Consider the following 17,971-nt stretch of genomic DNA (forward strand, 5'->3'; position numbering starts at 1 on the left):
TCTAAAGAAGTCAGCCATGTGTCCAACAGGGAACACTGTTCATTGTTGTCCATTCCCTCGCCTCCCCACAACAGATGAGGCTAGAGAGCACTTTAAGGCCCAGGCTGACGCAGCGGGTGGTGTATGGATGGAGGAGCATTCCCCAAGAAGGAGTCCCAGAGACATTGTGCCTGATGCAGGAATGACTCCTCCAAGGGCTCTGTAAGGGCAAGGACTGGGATTGTATCTGGCTCTCAAGCAGGAGTGCAGAAGGGTGGAGGAGAGCTCCTGGCTCCCCTCCCACTCCCTTGCACGCTGGTTAAGGACCAGATGCTGAAATGTCCCTGGGTTCCAGCAATTAAGTGCAGTCTGTCGAAACAAAGGAATGGCTCAGAGGAGTGTGACACAAAAGCACTTTGCCCGAGTTCTTAACACCGCCAGAGAATGCTGGGCCAGTACTCACCAACGGAGCAAATGTCTGTGAAATGGTCCTCCCCCTCTTCAGCATGAATCAGGTCGTTTTTGCTCTTCTTTATTGTAGCTCTTTTCAACACTGCATGCAAATTAAAAAAAAAAAAAAAAAAAGCACCATAAACATTGTGTAGTCGATCCTCTCTCCACCTCTCACTCGCCAGGGCCTATATTTACTTCCCAATGCCAACTAAAAGCTGCCATACATGGATAAGCCGTAGCAAATGGATCAACCTACTGCTTTGTACGGTGGCCTCTGCTTGCTTTGATGTCAGGGTCATTATTTATTTAACCTTCTAAATCTCGAAAGTTTGCCAGGCAGGACTTCTGTCCACCCACGTCTCAATGCGACTGAAGTGGCAAGAAAAGACAGCGGGAAAGAAAAATATCTGGTAGCTTCTTAGAGCTCGGAGGCAGGGCACTGCCACCATTGTTCATTTCAGCACAGCTACCGGAGTGATATTTATGTTAAACAAAGGTATATGCAGAGGAGAGATTTGCCTTGGTTAATTGAGCCATGATGAGATATGGGATAGTAGTGCTATTATCTGTTAACATATTCATATTGATACTCTGTTTTTCTACCGCATGCACCATTAAAATGTCAGCATTCACTCTATTCCAGTAGAGAGAGTTTGCCACCGTATGTTGCCCTAAGCACAGGAAATACCATGGATAAGCAGATAATATCCCATGGTGAATGTCTTTTTAATGACACCCACTCTACAATACCTTCCATCTGGGGACGTCAAAACTCTTTGAAAACATAAGCCTGACCCGGCAACCCCTTTTGTGAGGTAGGTAAATATCACTATCCCTGTTTTACAGATGGAGAAACCGAGGCACGGAAAGATTAACTGATTTGCCCAAGGCCATTGAACATGTCAGTGGCAAAGCGGAATTGCTGCCTCGCAAACCCTGCTCTGAGCCTTAGACCACCTGCCTTGGAACCTTGCGAACTATCAGAAAATATTTTGATACCGTCTTGATAAGAGTTTAAAAACAATATCATGATTAAGCACCATTTGATACCAGCAGTAAGACACTCCATGGTGTGGTGATACAAACTGTCCACTGGAGACATACAGGAAATCTGCTATGTCAGAACTGTCTTGAGGATAATTGGGGTTTACGGTAATGTGAACAGGGGATCCTTATCCTACACCAGCTGCATTGCTATGATTGAATAACGGGTGCAGCACCTCCTCAGCATCAAAATCCTTCTTATAAATGATGGCATAGTTCACTTTAGATATAGGCTCACAGCAACCCCCCAGATTCACAAGTATCCGAACTCTGGAGGGTGAAGGGTTCTAATCGGAACTGGGATCTGGATCCAATTTTTGCATATACCGACTTAATACAGGTGAAGCAATAGGCCCCAGCTTTGGGGCATTAAATATCTGGGTCTGAATTCTGTGGCCTAACTCCGTCTCTCTTTTAGTTACACAACTCCGCTCTTGTAAAGCTATTCCTCCAAACCAGGCGCTCATTGCAACCAACAGCACCGGCTACAGCCAAGCACTGTGCAAAACTTCCCTCCCACTCCAAAGTTCTGCCGAAGCACCTCAAACCTGACCTGCCAAACCCCCTGCTTTTCCACTCCTGGGCCTCTCCTGCGTGCAGATCACCAACCACTCCAAAGCATGCCAGATTTTGTGATCCTTTCGCATGGTGGACCAGTGGCCATGGAGGATTCAGATAAACCTTGTTCCTAGTGACCTGTGGTACTCAGGATCTGAGGTCACAAGCAAAAAGTCTCACCCCACTGTGCCACCTAACCCCCTGTTGATTTGCAATCCACTCACTGTTGTAGCTGCTGCCGCCAGTCTCCGCCGGTGCTGTGCCTTGCTGAATAGGCCCTTCGGAGGCAGCCCTCCCTGACAGTGAATGGGAGGAGAAACAAAAAAAGAGAAGGGGAGGGACGGGGCGGGAAGGGGAAAGGAGGAGACACAGGAGGACGAAAGATGGTCAGAAAAGGGAGAGGGAAGAGTCTTTAACTGAATGTTCACTGTCTGTAACATCCTAAGAGTTTGATGTCAGAGGCAGGGGGGAAACACTCTCCATAGTCTCACGGCACCTGTGTCGGAAATCTTAATCCCTCGAGTTCTCCTGCTAACATGAGGCCCCTAGGAGTCGTGAGATTAGATAGGATCACCACACCCTGCTATGTCTTACTGCTTAAAAGTGACAGGGGTCTTTGTCTCTTTGTGAAATCCTTTTGAAAGCCTTCATTTCGAGCCCTGCCTTTATTTATTTTTGCTGGCATCCACACTGAAGCCTTCCCCTCAAGGCTACAAGTAGACACATCCCTCCACACTACCCAGAGGCTGGTAGGGGGCCCTGTGCACACCAGACCCCCACAATTACACTGGGAGTCTGGCAGATCCCAGGGGTGGCGCCCCATCCCAGAACGACGTGTCTCATAGCTGCTGATTGTCCACCTGAAACTTTGAAGAAGTCCTACACAGGAAGAGGGAATTTTAGCTGGGTTTGCTCCAAGGCTGGGATCAGAATTTTCAGCTGCATGCAAAGATATGGCGCTTGTATCCGCTAGGTCACAGTGAAAACCACATCCGCATACGGCGTATAAACCTCTCCTCTAGTGCAAGAGGAAAAGTACAAGGCAAAACGACCTACCATCCAGGGGGGACTTCTCTTCGGCATTCTTGTCTTCTTCTGCCAGCATCACCTCCTCTGCAAAAGGGAAACAGCAGTGCTCAACCCTGGATCGGTTGCATTTTCATCATAAAGCTTCCTGACTGGGAGGCAGTGGGCGTGGCCGTTTGCCACAGCATTAGCTCACCGTACCGCCCAACTAGACTTAGTGTTTAGACTCAGCATTGAGTAAGGGGCAGCCCCGAGAGTCGTAATTACTCCCTTGCGCCCTTCTTGCTTCAGGAAGGAAAGCAAGTTATGAAAACCCTAGAAGGGTTGCAGCTTGCTTCGCCCCTCTCACCGAGCCACCTCCTCAGACAAGTAAGAAGGCAGAGCATTGGCTTTGCCAACACCCCTCTGCCCAGTCCCCACCTACTTGCTTGCAGTGGAGAGTATCTGGAGAGCAATTGCTGCCACCCACTCCAACCTGGACCCAAGATCTGCATAGGCGTAAGCACATACTGTAGTACCATCGCTCTCGGTCAAATTCGAGCCATCATACCAGCAGTGAAAGAGGCCATATGCCATTACCATGTCTCTGAGACACTCACTCATCAATGCCAGGACGTAAGGCACTTGTGCACTGATCTGCAACTCGTCTGTGTGAAATCATGGCTCCACTGAAGTCAATGGCAAAACTCCAATGGATTTCAGTGGGGTCAGGATTTCACCCACTGTGTCGACACAGTTAAAACTACATAAGACACATGAAAAAACTTGTTTTGTTTTCCATATTTATATGATTTGTCTCCAAAATTGGCAGAGTTGATGATGCTCTCCAGTAATGTCCGAACCTAGTATTGACTGAAGCCAAAGCATGGAACCAGTGGTGCTTTAACTTACTAGAGAATAGGGCAAATTCCATCCACGTGAAACTACACGATACAGTATTCTACAGCAACAAGCCAAAAGACCAGGGTTTGTATAAATAGTTCTACAGTGTTTTGGCTTATTACTGTACAGTAATGAATTTTCAAAGGGTTTTTTAAAGAAGGGACTGGTGAACCTCACAAGACTTTGACATTCTAAATTGTAATTTTCTTTACATTCTTAAGCATAACTGTGCACTTGGATTTAGTAAAGTATCTGATAGAGTATCTCAAAATCCTACTTGAAAAGACAATTTAAATCATCTTAGATTTGGCTAAAGAAACAGACCACACAGCAAAGAACCTATTAGTTGGGGGAGCTATCTAGAGAGATACTAGAGCAGGGGTCGGCAACCTTTCAGAAGTGGTGTGCCGAGTCTTCATTTATTCACTCTGATTTAAGGTTTCGCGTGCCAGTCATACATTTTAATGTTTTTAGAAGGTCTCTTTCTATAAGTCTATAATATATAACTAAACTATTGTTGTATGTAAAGTAAATAAGGTTTTAAAATAGTTTAAGAAGCTTCATTTAAAATTAAATTAAAACGCAGAGCCCCCCGGACCAGTGGCCAGGACCCGAGCAGTCTGAGTGCCACTGAAAATCAGCTCACGTGCCACCTTCAGCACACGTGCCATAGGTTGCCTACCCCTGTACTAGAGAGATGGATGTTAACAACAGTCTTAAAATATCTTTATTAATTATATGGAAGAGGTAGTGAATGCTGCTACACTAATGAAAAGACACAAAATTGAAAGGAGAAATAATACAAAGGGACAGAGAGATTAGAAATATGGGCAGAAAAGAGCAAAATGAGATTCAACTGGGGAAAATGCAGATTAATGCATCTGAGTGAAAAATAATTAGAGACATTCAGTCAGCGGGAGGGAGAGCTCCAGGAAGCAGAGGTGCTGACAGAGACTGGCAGGTGATCGCAAACAACAAATGATAGATCAGTCTGCAGTTTTACAAGGTATCCAATGAGTCCAATATAATTTTGGGTGCATATGTAGAGGCATCACGTGACAGAACAGGAAAGTAGAAAGTGCCTTTCTAGATGGCTCAGGTGTGACTCCACCTGCAACATCACTGGACACCTCAGTATCCAAAAGATACGCACAAGTTGGACAGTTGAGAGAGGAGCTGCAGAAATGTTTAGGAGTGGGGTGGGGAGGGAGAAGATGACAAGAGTTAAATATGGCTAAGTGACAACGCAAGGGGAATATGATATTTCTGAAATATGAGGAAGAGGAATAATTTAACGTTGTAGAAAGGGGTATTACATGGGAGGTACTGGGACAAATTAAGTAAAGGAGTTGTCCGTGACTGTGAGGTCCCGTAGGCTGTGGAACAGTCTCCCAAGGGAAGTAATGGAACCCTTGTCACTTTGTCCAGTTTACTTCTGAACGAGCCACGGAGTAGTAGATGTACAATATAGAACGATCTTCTTTTGGCTGGACGATGGACTGCATACCGTAATAATACAGGGCTTTATCTGTAGCTTCTCTGAGCCTTATTTCACACAGCTAGATACATTAAGTTACAGTGAAAACTAAAATCCAACAGCCTGGCTTGGATTTGAGTGTAAACTTCATGTTTGCAACTGAAACAAAGAATATGAAAAAAGAACAGGAGTACTTGTGGCACCTTAGAGACTAACAAATTTATTTGAGCATAAGCTTTCGTGGGCTACAGCCCACTTCATCGGATGCATAGAATGGAACATATAGTAAGGAGATATATATACATACAGAACATGAAATGGTGGAAGTAGCCATATCAACTCTAAGAGGCTAATTAATTAAGAGGAGCAATTATCAGCAGGAGAAAAAAAACTTTTGTAGTGATAATCAAGATGTCCCATTCCAGACACTTGACAAGAAGGTACGAGGATACTTAACATGGGGAAATAGATTCAATGACTCATTACACAGATTGAATCTATTTCTCTGCACTTAACTATCCATAGTGATAGCTGCCTTCAAGATTAGACCTATTGCTACTAATTAAGTGCTGGGAATACGCTTGGTGCTGGACATGGCACAAAATAAAGCCAGCCCTTTCCCTAAAGAGCTTGCAAGCTAGCAAGCCAGACACCACAACCGAGAGACTACGGCTCTACAGTCTCTGTCATGTAGAGAAAGGACATTGCGTGCCAAGGAAAAGGCTGGATTATTGGAATTAAAGCTGCAATGGAAATACAACAAGGCAGAAGAATCAAATTAAGTTATCGGGGCTAGTAAATATGAAAGACAAAAATGCATCTATAAGGAGAACCCCACTAAACTTTCATCTGGGCTCATCACATGTCCCATGAATGAGCACCCCGACCCTCCCGCTGAATCTCTGGCATGGCTTTGCCTCTCTTTAATTAATCCAGTTTCTAGGCTCAGCTGTGTGAGGGGATTGCTGTCTCTGTGCATCTTCCACAAAGGCTACGTCCTGATGCTCTTGAAAGCTCACAATGCTGGAGCATGAGACTCACGTGACAACGAGCTGGAAGAGAGAGGTTAAATGAATCGTCCCAAAGATCGCTTATTCCAGGGGAAAAGAAATGCACAGGAACTGGCGGTGAAGGGCTGTGGCTAGGAGATGGATTTGAAAGGAATTAAAATGCAAGAAGCGGCTTGATTCGCTCTGAATTGTAAGACTTTCAGTCTCCAAAGCGAAAACATTTTCAAATGATGCATGTCCTTGTAAGATAAGAGAAATGGCTTCAAAAGACTATTTGGGGACTTACGAATGCTTTTCTCTTTGCAGAGGGAAGTTCTAGCTCTCAGCTCCCTTAGAAATGCAGCATGACAGCCTAAGAATTGCTACAGCTCTGAGGAGTTTAATGAAGAAAGCAGCAGTGGCAAGACCATTTTCACGGATTACATCGGTGTCTCCTCAATGCTCTTCTCCTTTATTCCCCTAAAGGGCACAGTTTCAAATAAACTCCTTGCCACCTTCCTTTTGAGCCAAAGAAAAAATACCCTTCCCCAGCAGAGAGTGAGTGAGGCTGCAGGTTCCCAGCACAGCAACAGCTTTCCCTGGTTTCCAGCTAGATATCACTTGGCGTTGAATTCGCCGAGGAAGTGGTGGTTGGTAAGAGAACTGTGTTTGTGGGTCTAGGGCTGTAAAACAATGCAATCCATAGACATTGTGCACCATTGGCTGGCTACATTTCAACGGTGGATAGAGATTACCCTTGGACAGAGTTTATTTAAAAAATCCCATGGACTTCATTCTTTAGTCTGTGCGGTCTTTAAGTCAGATTAAAGATGTCTCTTTCTAGCAGATATGCTCAACCAGAAGTTCCGGGCTTGAGGCAGGAGTTACAGGGTGAAGTTCTGTGGTCTGTGTTTTGCAGGAGGTCAGACTAGTTGATCACGATGTTCCCTTCTGACCTTAAAAAAAATCTATGAATCTATGAAAATTCTCCTTGCATGCCAGTTTTACACCAGTGTATCTTTGCTAACCCGAACAGAGTCACACCACATTTACACCAACGTGAAAGTAAAATCAGACCCTATATGTTGGCTTCCTTCTCTCATGTCCACCTCCAGGCCCTTCTTTCAGAATGCCCCATTATCTATGTAACACCCACCTGAAATCTGTCTGCCTAACGACCATCCTCTCCTTATCCACATCCCTCCTAAAAACTCAGATTCGCTGGGTTGCCTATGCAAAGCGAGTTCATACATTAAAAATATAAATCCGCTCCCGCAAAACTGCAAGGGAGCCATCAAGACATGGACATGTTGGAATGAGTAACCCCAAGGTCTTATTCTTGTGCCCGCCTCCTCCCCTCTCCCCACTCCGTGGCTCGCGATTCTCACTTGGACCACCTGTGAATGTAGGCTATAAGCTTTTTGAGGAAAAGCCACTCCCCTATAACAAGCCCTCTCTGTTGAAGGCACCTGCCCTCAGAGTGTTAATATGGTCTGCAGCTTTGGGGTCCTTTTGCAGTCCTCAATGCTACCAGATGTCCAAAGGGCCATGATAGTAAAAAGCAGTCAGCCTCATCCGCAGCTGAGCAGGAGTCTGCATTTCATCCTTGGCCATGGTGATCCACACACTCGTAACCTCCAGCCTTGATTAATGCACCTCATTGTATCTCAGAATGGAGCCCCATACCCTGGAAAAGCTCCAACTGGTACAAAATGCTGCAGCCCATTTGCTGAACATGGGGTACCACAAGGACATCACCCCGGTGCTCTGCTCTCTGAACTGGCTCCCACAATGAAAACCGATTCCAGTTTAAGGTGTCTGCCCCGATATTCAAAGCCTTCCATGGGACTGGTCCTAGATACTTGATGTTTCACTGGAGAGTTGAAACTATCAGCCAGTTTGGGGAGGCTCATGGGACCAGGAAACAGACCTCTGACAGAGTCAGGAATCGGGGCCGGCAGCAAAGCCAGTCTCCTGGCAACCTAATGAGTGCAGCTGGCCTGTAGTAGGCTACCTGATTGGCTATGCCGTCTGATTGATTGAAAGAATCAGCAAACCAGCTCCTACATGTAGCAGCAGTTCAATGATTGCTCAAAGCGTGTGCCCCCAGCTGTGATAGATCCTGCTCCTGCCCTGTCCTCAGCCCCGATCCTGCTTGGCCTCACACCAAGAACCCCAGTCTCGAACCTCAGCTCCAGTTCCTGTCTTCTGACTCCGGCTCCGACCATTGGCCCTGGCACCAAGCCTCTGACTCCGATTCCCTGGCTACCATCCCCTGCTCTAACCACTAGCCATGACTCCTGTGCCAACCCCGAGGCACAACCGCCCACATCCCAGTCACAGACAGACAGGAGCTGAATTTAGACAGTTGGGCTCCCCCCTCCCAAGAGATGAGATTGATCACACCCCATTTAGAGCCAAATGCAGGACTCCTCTCTGGCCTAGCCCTCCCGCAACAAACTCTTATCTCCCAAACCTGCACTCAGAGCTGAGATCCAGTTTCCACACTAGCTCCTCTATTCCTGTCACTCACAACTTCCTCAAACAAATTCCGTTGAGCTAAAACGATCAGTGCTTAGTCTCAGCCCCAAGGTAAGCTCTTCTGGGAAGTTTAAGTAAAATTGCCTGTCTTCAAGCTTGGAAGCACTAAAAATACCAAAACCACTCTTCTAATTAAATTCCAGCTGAAATATTAGCATTTGCAGGGCTTAGAAATACCTAGCTTATTTTATAACACTATTTCGGGGGGGGGGGGGGGGGAATCAATTCAAGCTTTCAGAAAATGGGTGTAATTTATTTTTAAGTCAGCACATTTAAATCCAGCGCTTTCTATTTCTTTTCCTATCCTTTTGTTAAGAAAGCATTTGTTAAGTACCCCCTCAATTAAGGCTTCCTGTATTAAGTATACCTCATGCAAGCAGTCCCATATTAAGGATGTCACCATTAAGCACACCTTTGTTTCAGATGCCTCAACTAGAAACGCCTCTGCCAAAGTGATAAACTCCTCCATTCAAGCAGCCTCAGGTAAATCCATTTCTGCATCTGTTAAAGTTACATTGCTTTGGTGATTTACCAGCAGTGAACTGTCTCTAAGGTCTAATGCCAAGATTCTTACTTCTGCATTCCTTAAGTAGCCATGTGGGCTGGTTGGTCCAGGACTGTCCACGATATGTTTCTCTCACCTTCCTCTGAAGCAGCTTGTTCTGGCAAAATTCCCATTGACTTCACCAGGGCCAAGATTTCAAGACCTGACTTTTGAGCACTTGATTTCTCAGCTTTAGCATAGCCTCCAATGCTACTTTTTGCATTTAATGATTTCCCAGCCTAGCTATTTTTTTCCCGCTGCATGAAACTTCCTTCAGGCTGTACTAGGAGCCTGTATTACATTGCTATTGTATTTCCAACAATGCCTCAGTAGGAGTGTTTTATTATTCCCTGATTCAGCTACTTCCTTTAAGCTTTGCAGTTCTAAATGTCACATGTCATTAGAAAAAATGGAAACGATAGGCATCTCATAGCATTTGTACCACACGCTCATGTGACATTTAGGGGCAAAGTGACACAGCAGCCAGACATTCCCACAGAGAGGTTCCACAGTGGCGTGCAAATTTAAGGGAAGAGATTTCACTGTATGTTTTGCAACTTACGCATCTCAATTTTCAAACAACCACTTCCAGTAATACCTGGCACTTGCGCAGTACCTTTCAGCAGACCATGTCAAAGCTCTTTAACCAATCAGAATAAAACCAGGCCACATCCTTGGAAGAACAGTGTTGTTATCTTCATTTTACCAATGGGGTAACCGAGGGTACCTCTACACTGGAGCTGGAGGTATAGCTTCTAGTTGGAGTAGACATACCCGCGCTAGCTTTGATTGAGCTATCATACTAAATATAGCCATGTAGCAAGAGGGGCGGGATGGGCTAGCCACCCAGAGTACCTACGTAGGATATTAGATAGGACAGTACTCAGGGTGGCTAGGCTGAGCGACTGCTTGTGCTGCCGTGTGCACACTGATGTTTTTAGCATGCTGGAGCCATCAAAGCTAGCGCATATATTTTTATCTGAGCTGGAAATTACACCTCCGGCTACAGCTCAGCTCAGAGAGACCAAGTAGTCACAAGGGCCCCTAAAACAAGGCAGCTAGAGACGGGATTAGAACGGAGGCATCCTCTGCTCTAGCTACTAGATAAACCTTTAATTAATTTGAATCTGAAGTAGCACAAAGTTGTAAACAAATGGAGGGACAATTTATGAATAGAAAGCAATGTGAATGGTTCCTTTCTTGAATGCTAAGGAACCACAGAATTAAAAAGGAGATAAAGTGTGGGTAACTAATTGAGGGTAGTTCCCGCTGAGCAGTTACACTCAATAAATCTTGGTCAATACAATTGGCTTTTGCTTGTCACTCTACAGAGTACAGTGCGAAATAATGGGTTCAGGTGACCATACAAACTGCTGCTGCTTCTTCCTCCTACTTAACATTTCAAAGCTTCAGCCTTTCCTCTCCGACCAGACTGTCAAAATTCTTGTCCAGGCGACTGTCATCTTCTGTCTTGACTACTGCAATCGCCTCTTCAAATCCCAGCAAATGTTAATGCCTCAGAGGAATTCACAGAGGGGCAGAGCTAGCCATGGATGGGTTTGCAGAGGGGGTAAAAGCCATCCAAGGAATAAAGGGAAAGAAATGAAGCCACTGGAGATACATAAGGTCATTTTTTCAAATTCAGGCACCCAGGCTGTGCATGGTAAAACACAGACACAGCAGTTACAAGCATGAACAAAGAGACAGGTAGGGGCACAAAATGAGTCACTGCAAGCACTTGTCCATTTTGCATGTGCAACTGTCTGTTTTGAACACACAGTTATCTGTTTGCAGAAGCATATTTTGTGGGTCCAACTTAGGGAGCAGCGAGAACAGTGTCCCCTGCAGTGTTAGTTGCGGTTTCAATGCTATTTAAAAGGGGGAGAGGCCTAATTTTTTCAACACAAGGTTGTTTCTTTAGCATCACAAGGTGGCCCAAGTCACAGCATACGCAAGTCGAGACAAAGCAGGAGGAGGGCTCTCTCCTTACCTGCCTTGAAGATCCACTCCAAGTACCCGTTCAGCTCCCGTTCGATCTGCTGCTGCCTACGGAGCTTCAGGAAGGCCCGGCGGTTCTCCACCCTCTCGCGCTCTTTGGCGAACTCGCTGCAGAGAGAGCGAACGTGTATCACACAAGGTCAAGACAGCTTAACAACTCCTCCTTTCTCCTTCAAATTTACTTTTAAAACTCTCCTTTGCCGGGATGCCTACAAAACACTTGACAATGGTTAGGTAGCAGGTGTACTGACAAATACGGTCCCTTTGTTTCCTTTTGCTTCCCTAGCTGCCTGTCTCCACCTGCCGTCTCAGGTCTTATACTCAGATTGTAAGCTTTCTGTTCTGTGTTTGCCTAGCCCAATGGGGTCCAGTCCAGGACTGAGGCGCTGAGACACTACCACAATACAAATAAATAAAACAATAATAATACTGCTGCTAACACTACGTAATAAGGTGCATGTAAACAAAAACCTCTGCTCTTCCCAGAACCACAACTTAATAAAGATCAAAATATTATCCCACAGCGGAGCTCCCTGTAGGACTAGTCCCGTCGTACAGCACGCTGAACGTGATCAGGGCACAGCCGGCCTTTTAGAATTCGGAATGGGGAGTTTTAGCCCATCTCTGAACTTTCACGGGCCCGGGCGGAGTTTTCACAAATGCAAGTCAAACTTGAATCAAGAGTGCTGGTGGGCACTTGGCAGTTATGGTCAAGCATCTCACACAACCCTAGGCTGAGGATCCGGGAAGTCCCATTAGCTGCTAAAATGACATGGAAATCCATAGTCAAAACGGAACTATAAAGAGGAGTCTGCCAGAAAGTACCTGGAACACGGAGTCATCTAATGTATCCCCCAGCCAGAGCGGGAATCTCTTACACATTATATTCTAGTCTGTGTTTAAATCACCCTAGTGATGGTGTATCCACCACTTCCCTCGCGAGGCTATTCTGCAGCCTAACACACAACACTGTTAGAAGCTTTTCCTGATACTCACCTGCAGTTCCTTTTGCTCAGTTTCAATTCATTGATTCCCAGTAACACAACTTTGAATTTCCCTGCCCAGTCCCTCACTCACTTTGTGGCTGATTCTGATCTCACCTGGGGGCAAATCAGGAGTGACTACACTGAAGCCAATGGAGTTTACACTTGGGTAAAAGTGGTGTGAGGGAGATCAGGATTGGACCTTTGGTGTTGACACCTTCCAAGTACTTACAGATTATCCTCTTATCCCCCAGTTAGTCATCACTGAGCCAAGCTTGGCCAGTCCCCGCAACCTTCCAGTTAATTTTTGTTGTGCTTTTCTAGATTCCCATCCAAAGCATCCAACCCTGTTATCCAAACATGCTCTATGGTTAAAAACCAGCAAGGCTGGGGGTAGGGGATTAGAGGTGCCCGAGGCAGCTTCATGATTTTCATTTCATCTGTCAAAGCTGACACTTTAGCTTAGTCTGGAGGAATTGTCTGACCCGTTTCAAAGGGACTACAGTGAGAGCTTGATTCACAGCACAGCGCGACCGGCTACCAGCTGATACTTGCCATCAGCTGTGCCGTTATTCTGCTCTTCAATCTCAATCTTATGCCTCTCCTCTCCCCTCCCACATCCCACAGCACAACTCATGACCCCATCCTTTAGGTGGAGGAGCAGCTGTGTCACTCCCGGTCTCAAGTGCCTGCCTTGGTATTCAGTGGGCATCTAGCTTGCGATTCGCAAACCTGCACGTGTCAGCAGGGATACTGATTTTCCTCTCTGTCTTTTTTTAATGTTCTGCTTTCTGGTTCAGCGCCCATCGGTCCAGGCCGTGGGACCTCCAGTCAGTTTTGATTTCTTTCAGAGAGAGGAGGAATAAGATCTGACAGCGCCGGGGCAGAGACAGTACTCGTATAAAACTGCTGTGCGTGGAGGCCCAGCTGGGCTATGGTTGCTGCTATACGGTGTTGTTCCACTGCAAACGATGCAGGACTAGATTGTGCCAGATAAACACAGCCCCGAGTAGGAGGTGACGTGGTGTTGCAGAGTCCCAGGCAGAGGGTCATGAAGGACTGTGCTTAACCCCGTGCCCTGTCCGAGATTTAGAGTAGTGGGAGGCACACAAACAGCGCCCCTTCTGGGCAAGGTGCGCTGCAGTGGGCCTGGACAGAGCAGTCTTTGAGTTCTCCCGAGAGCAGGGACTATGAATGTTCTTGGCTCTTGAGTAATGCGCCTAAGATGTGGGGGGAGGTCCCTTGCACATCTCTCCCCCCCCCCCAGTCACAATCTGGGCCCAGGGAAAAGTAAACCCTAGGTGGGGTTTAATATGCTCTTGGCTATTGACTAGTGGGTGTAGATCCTGCCGTGAATGAGTGTGCTAGGGCACAAGACTGTCCTACTGTAGCTCCTAACCAGGCTGACTGACACCCCGCTTGTAAGGTTAGATGCTGTGACAGGCTCCAGCCTGACTAGCAGAGGAAGTCGCACGTCATCAACTATCAAAGATACAGTCCCTGGAGACATGGTACAGTGACCTCTGCCAGGTTCAGCCACAAATGGAAGATGTTTAATCCTAAAGTTATATGCTATAACACTGCCCCATGCAAGAGCAAGACTGAATCCCAGGTCTCCTGTTCTCCAATGCTGGCTGAGTTTGGACAAGCTGTGGAGGAAGGAGCAGCTCAATTCACTTCTCATTGACTCTCTGGTATGATTAAGCCAAGCCACCCAAGCCACCTGGACTGCAGACAAGGGCACTTTGGGAAAGGTTTTTCCTGGTGGTGAAGTGTAGATGCCTGGTGGAAACAGAGGACTATGCCCGTGTATCTGCTCACAGTCAGGGTGGGGAAGATTATTTTTCCCCTCCATTAAAGTTTTCAACAAAAATACACTCCGCCTCACACACATTTTCTTAAACATTTTTCTTTGTTTGTTGGTTTGTTTTGGCACAAAACTGAAACTCAACAAATTCTCAAGTTTTCCAGTTTTCAACAACTGCTTTTGACAACCCCAAAATGTTCACAAATTTCTGTTAAATCCAAAAGCCATTTTCCATTAAAAATAATGTGTTAGAAAATTTTCATCCAGCTCTAGGTGAGAGCACAGAAGGACCCAGAGACGGGGGTGGCTGGCATTAAATAAACCTTCTGATTTATTTAGCAAAATTGTTATTTTCACACCAGTGACAACCAAAAATCCCTCACAGCGTCACAGAAGTGAAAGCAGGAAAGAGCTGTCCGGGCATCCCGCCACACAGTAGAGCAGCTCTCAACCGACAGGACTATTCCTTGTAGGGCGATTCCCAGCATTGTGCCCCGTTCACACAGTGGGGCTAGTTTCCACAGACTGTGGCCTTCTACGTTTCAGTGCGTGGATGCTCTGCAGCATGGTCTCACTCATACATAGGGCAGGAGGTAGATGAAGCACAAGAGAGTGCTCGCACCGGGGAGGTGTGAGGTGAGAAGCTAACATCAGTGACTCACGCAGGCAGGGCTATCTAGCCTTTCACACACCAAGCTCTAACTTTAGGAGAGGAGATTTTTCCTCGCTCTTTTTCTTTGTGAATTTAATGCTGCTGGTGAAGGATGCCAGACTGACAGCCCTGGAGACGGAAAGCCCTTATCTATCCACAGGACGGGCAGCAGCTTCTTCACCAATGGACTGCAAGCTGGAGCTGGAGACAACCATCTCCAGGGATTGGAAGGCCCATAGCCTGTTCATCTCGTTTGGCATCTCTTTTCCAAGTGTCTCTCTTCTCTTTCTCCTACTGTTGTGCAAATGAGTTCAACGTGCTGGCACCAGAGACAGACTCAGAGTGGTTCAAGGAGATGGAACAAAATATCACAGGTGGTTTCATTGATCTACTCTTGTGAGTAAGCTGGTATGTACACAGGGAAAAGTCCCCTCCTCCCCCCCCCCCGGGCAGAAACTCCACCTAAGTCTGGTGATCCAAGACAGTACCAGGTTACCAAGGTGCTGATGGAGGCAGCCATCTACATAGCCCAATGCAGTTGGCTCTAAAACTTTCTCCCATCATACCCCACTTTTACCAAGGCAAACGACAGGATTGGAGCGAGGGGTATTGGGAGCCTGGAGTCTTGGAATAATTTAACTCAGGCTACCTCAAATTCCCATCATCCCCTTCAGCCTCCCATCAACCTCCCTGTCCATCTATGTGCTCCCAGAAGCCAGATTGTCCCCCCACATGGTCCCTGATGGCTCCCTGCGGCTTCCTCCTCCACCTCACTCTCTCCTGTCCCAGGGGCTCCCTGCTGGCTGGGCACCAGCAAAGGGGAACAGTGAGACCATGGCACCAAAGAGGTTCTCCCCACACCATAGTTCGCCATAGTGAGGCTGGCAGCTGGGAGGCCTCACTGTGGCAAACACCATACTCAACTCTTTGCTTGGATGCAAGACAATCAAACATCATAAGGACTACATATGGAATATATCTGTAATAAATCACATGGAGACACCACACTCATGAACAGGGAGCAAACCCAGGACCTTCAGCATGAAAACCACTTGAGCTAAAGGAGTCACTTCTTTTGCTCAGAGTAGCAGGCTGTTCAAGTTGCTGGAGCCAGCCAGTAGGAAGAGACACAAAGGGGGGTCAACCCCTGGGTGGGTAGAAGATTAAAGTAAATCAGGGTGTAAAAAATGTCAGGATGGCCATTTTGAGGGAAATCATAGCTAAGGAAAAGAAGAGACCATTAAGCTAAGCTAATCACCACCGGGACCAACAGGGGATTATTGCCTGATGAAGGTCTTCCAAGTGGTTTATCCATGCTAGCTGTAAATATTTCAAGCAATGTGGTTTCCACAATTTCCTCTGGCAGTGACATAAACTGTGTCACAGCATCCAAACCCTTGGCTTCCTTCCGTGGGTCTGCAGAGCAGGTCTCAGGGTTAGCTCTGCCACTTTAGAGCAAACTAGCTGAAATGCAAGTGTCGGACAATTTGGCCGTCGTTCTTGGGTTTCCTACCAGCCTCTCTGGGTCAGCTACTCCTGACTTCCTGTGTGACCTCAGCCACGTCCTTCAACCTCCCTGAGCCTCGTTTCCCCGTCAGTAGAATGGGGACATTAACATTTACCCATCTCAGATGAAAGGTGCTATGTACTGTTTATTAATAATTATTATTAAATACAATTACCATATAACTGTGCTGTACATAAATTATCAGAACACAGCTCCTAAAATAGGATGGCAGCCATAGGCTATTGAATGGAAAGCCATGCTCAGTACAAGCAGAGAGAGAGAGAGAAACTGAAGCACAGACCTAGCAGAACAGCTTTATCACCACCCCATGCCCAAAAAGAGATGAGCTGGGCGCATGCAAACGCCCCTTGCGTTTGTGAAACAGAACCTAGTTCAGATGCCTAGAGCTCCGTCACCTCAACTGGGAATTGACCTTCCACTGATGAAGAGTTGCACTGAATCTGCAGAGCATAGCACACAGGAAGCTAACGGCATGCAGCACTGCGTGGGAAAACATAATCCCATCCGAATGAAGCCCAGCCGTATAAACACAACTGGTGAGAAGGCTATTCTTCCTTCTAGGCCTGGCAAGCCAGGCAGATGTTGCAGTGTCTGGGTTGGTCACTGGCTGAAGAGAATTCTCTCGGTGGAAAAATAAAGTAGGCCGAGAGAGATGGATGAGCCCTGCGGAGGCTAAATTTGGAAGCTATTGTTACTGAATGTAGGGCAGTGCCCAAGAACAGGCTTGCTAGGGAATAGCAAACAGTATGTTAAACAGCCTAGTCATTCAACAGCCTAGAGAAAAGGACAGCTGACGCCTAATTCAAGCTGAAAATAAGATTTGGAATAAGGCAACTTCTTTGGTTCCCTGGGATCCAGACCCCACAGTCAGAGGAAGAGCGAGTGCAGCAGTGAATCTGTCAGCATAGCATGTGGTGGTGCCAAGCTTGCCTGAGTGGTGCCAGACAGCCGCATGCTGGTTTGCCTCATTTGGCAGGAAAATTAAAGACTGAGGAGTGGGAGGAAGGCAAGAGCTGTTCATGGGGGGGCCTGTGTGGGTGGGAGAGTTTGTCAGGGGAGAGGAGAAGCGGTGCCATTTTAAGGGCTTGGGGGTGGGGGTGTCCCAAAATTCTGGTGGATCAGGGACCAATTTAGTTTTAATCCACCCTTGATGTGACCAGTGATGAAGGAACCTCAAAAGGTCCAGAGGTTTGGTGAAGATAGTTCTCCTAAATGTTGAATACTTCTCAGAGTCTTCTCCAAACCTTTCAGGAAATTAAAACTGGCCTAAAAAATCTCCCAAGGACCTGCTGCCTATTAATTTCATTTGGGTGACCCCTAATTCTTGTATTATGAAGAGTAAATAACACTTCCTTATTTACTTTCTCCACACCAGTCATGATGTTATAGACCTCAATCATATAGAATCATAGAATACTAGGTTTGAAAGAGACCTCAGGAGGTCAACTAGTCCAATCCCCTGCTCAAAGCAGGAGCAATCCCCAACTAAATCATCCCAGCCAGGGCTTTG

The 17,971-nt window shown here is 46.5% G+C and overlaps 1 protein-coding gene across 1 annotated transcript in view; it reads right to left on the reverse strand.

The window, feature by feature from the left end:
• The window catches only part of CACNA1B (calcium voltage-gated channel subunit alpha1 B), a 502,784-nt gene that overhangs the window by 197,715 nt on the left and 287,098 nt on the right, over positions 1–17,971 (reverse strand). The window contains exons 8-11 of the mRNA XM_065418603.1: positions 11,484–11,599; positions 3,091–3,147; positions 2,259–2,330; positions 443–532 (exon numbers count right to left, since the gene is read on the reverse strand). Of these exons, the coding sequence (XP_065274675.1) occupies positions 443–532; positions 2,259–2,330; positions 3,091–3,147; positions 11,484–11,599 (335 nt within the window). The remainder of the gene's footprint in view (positions 1–442; positions 533–2,258; positions 2,331–3,090; positions 3,148–11,483; positions 11,600–17,971) is intronic.

Source organism: Emys orbicularis, chromosome 18, assembly GCF_028017835.1.
Source record: "Emys orbicularis isolate rEmyOrb1 chromosome 18, rEmyOrb1.hap1, whole genome shotgun sequence".
NCBI classification, from domain to species: Eukaryota; Metazoa; Chordata; order Testudines; family Emydidae; genus Emys; species Emys orbicularis.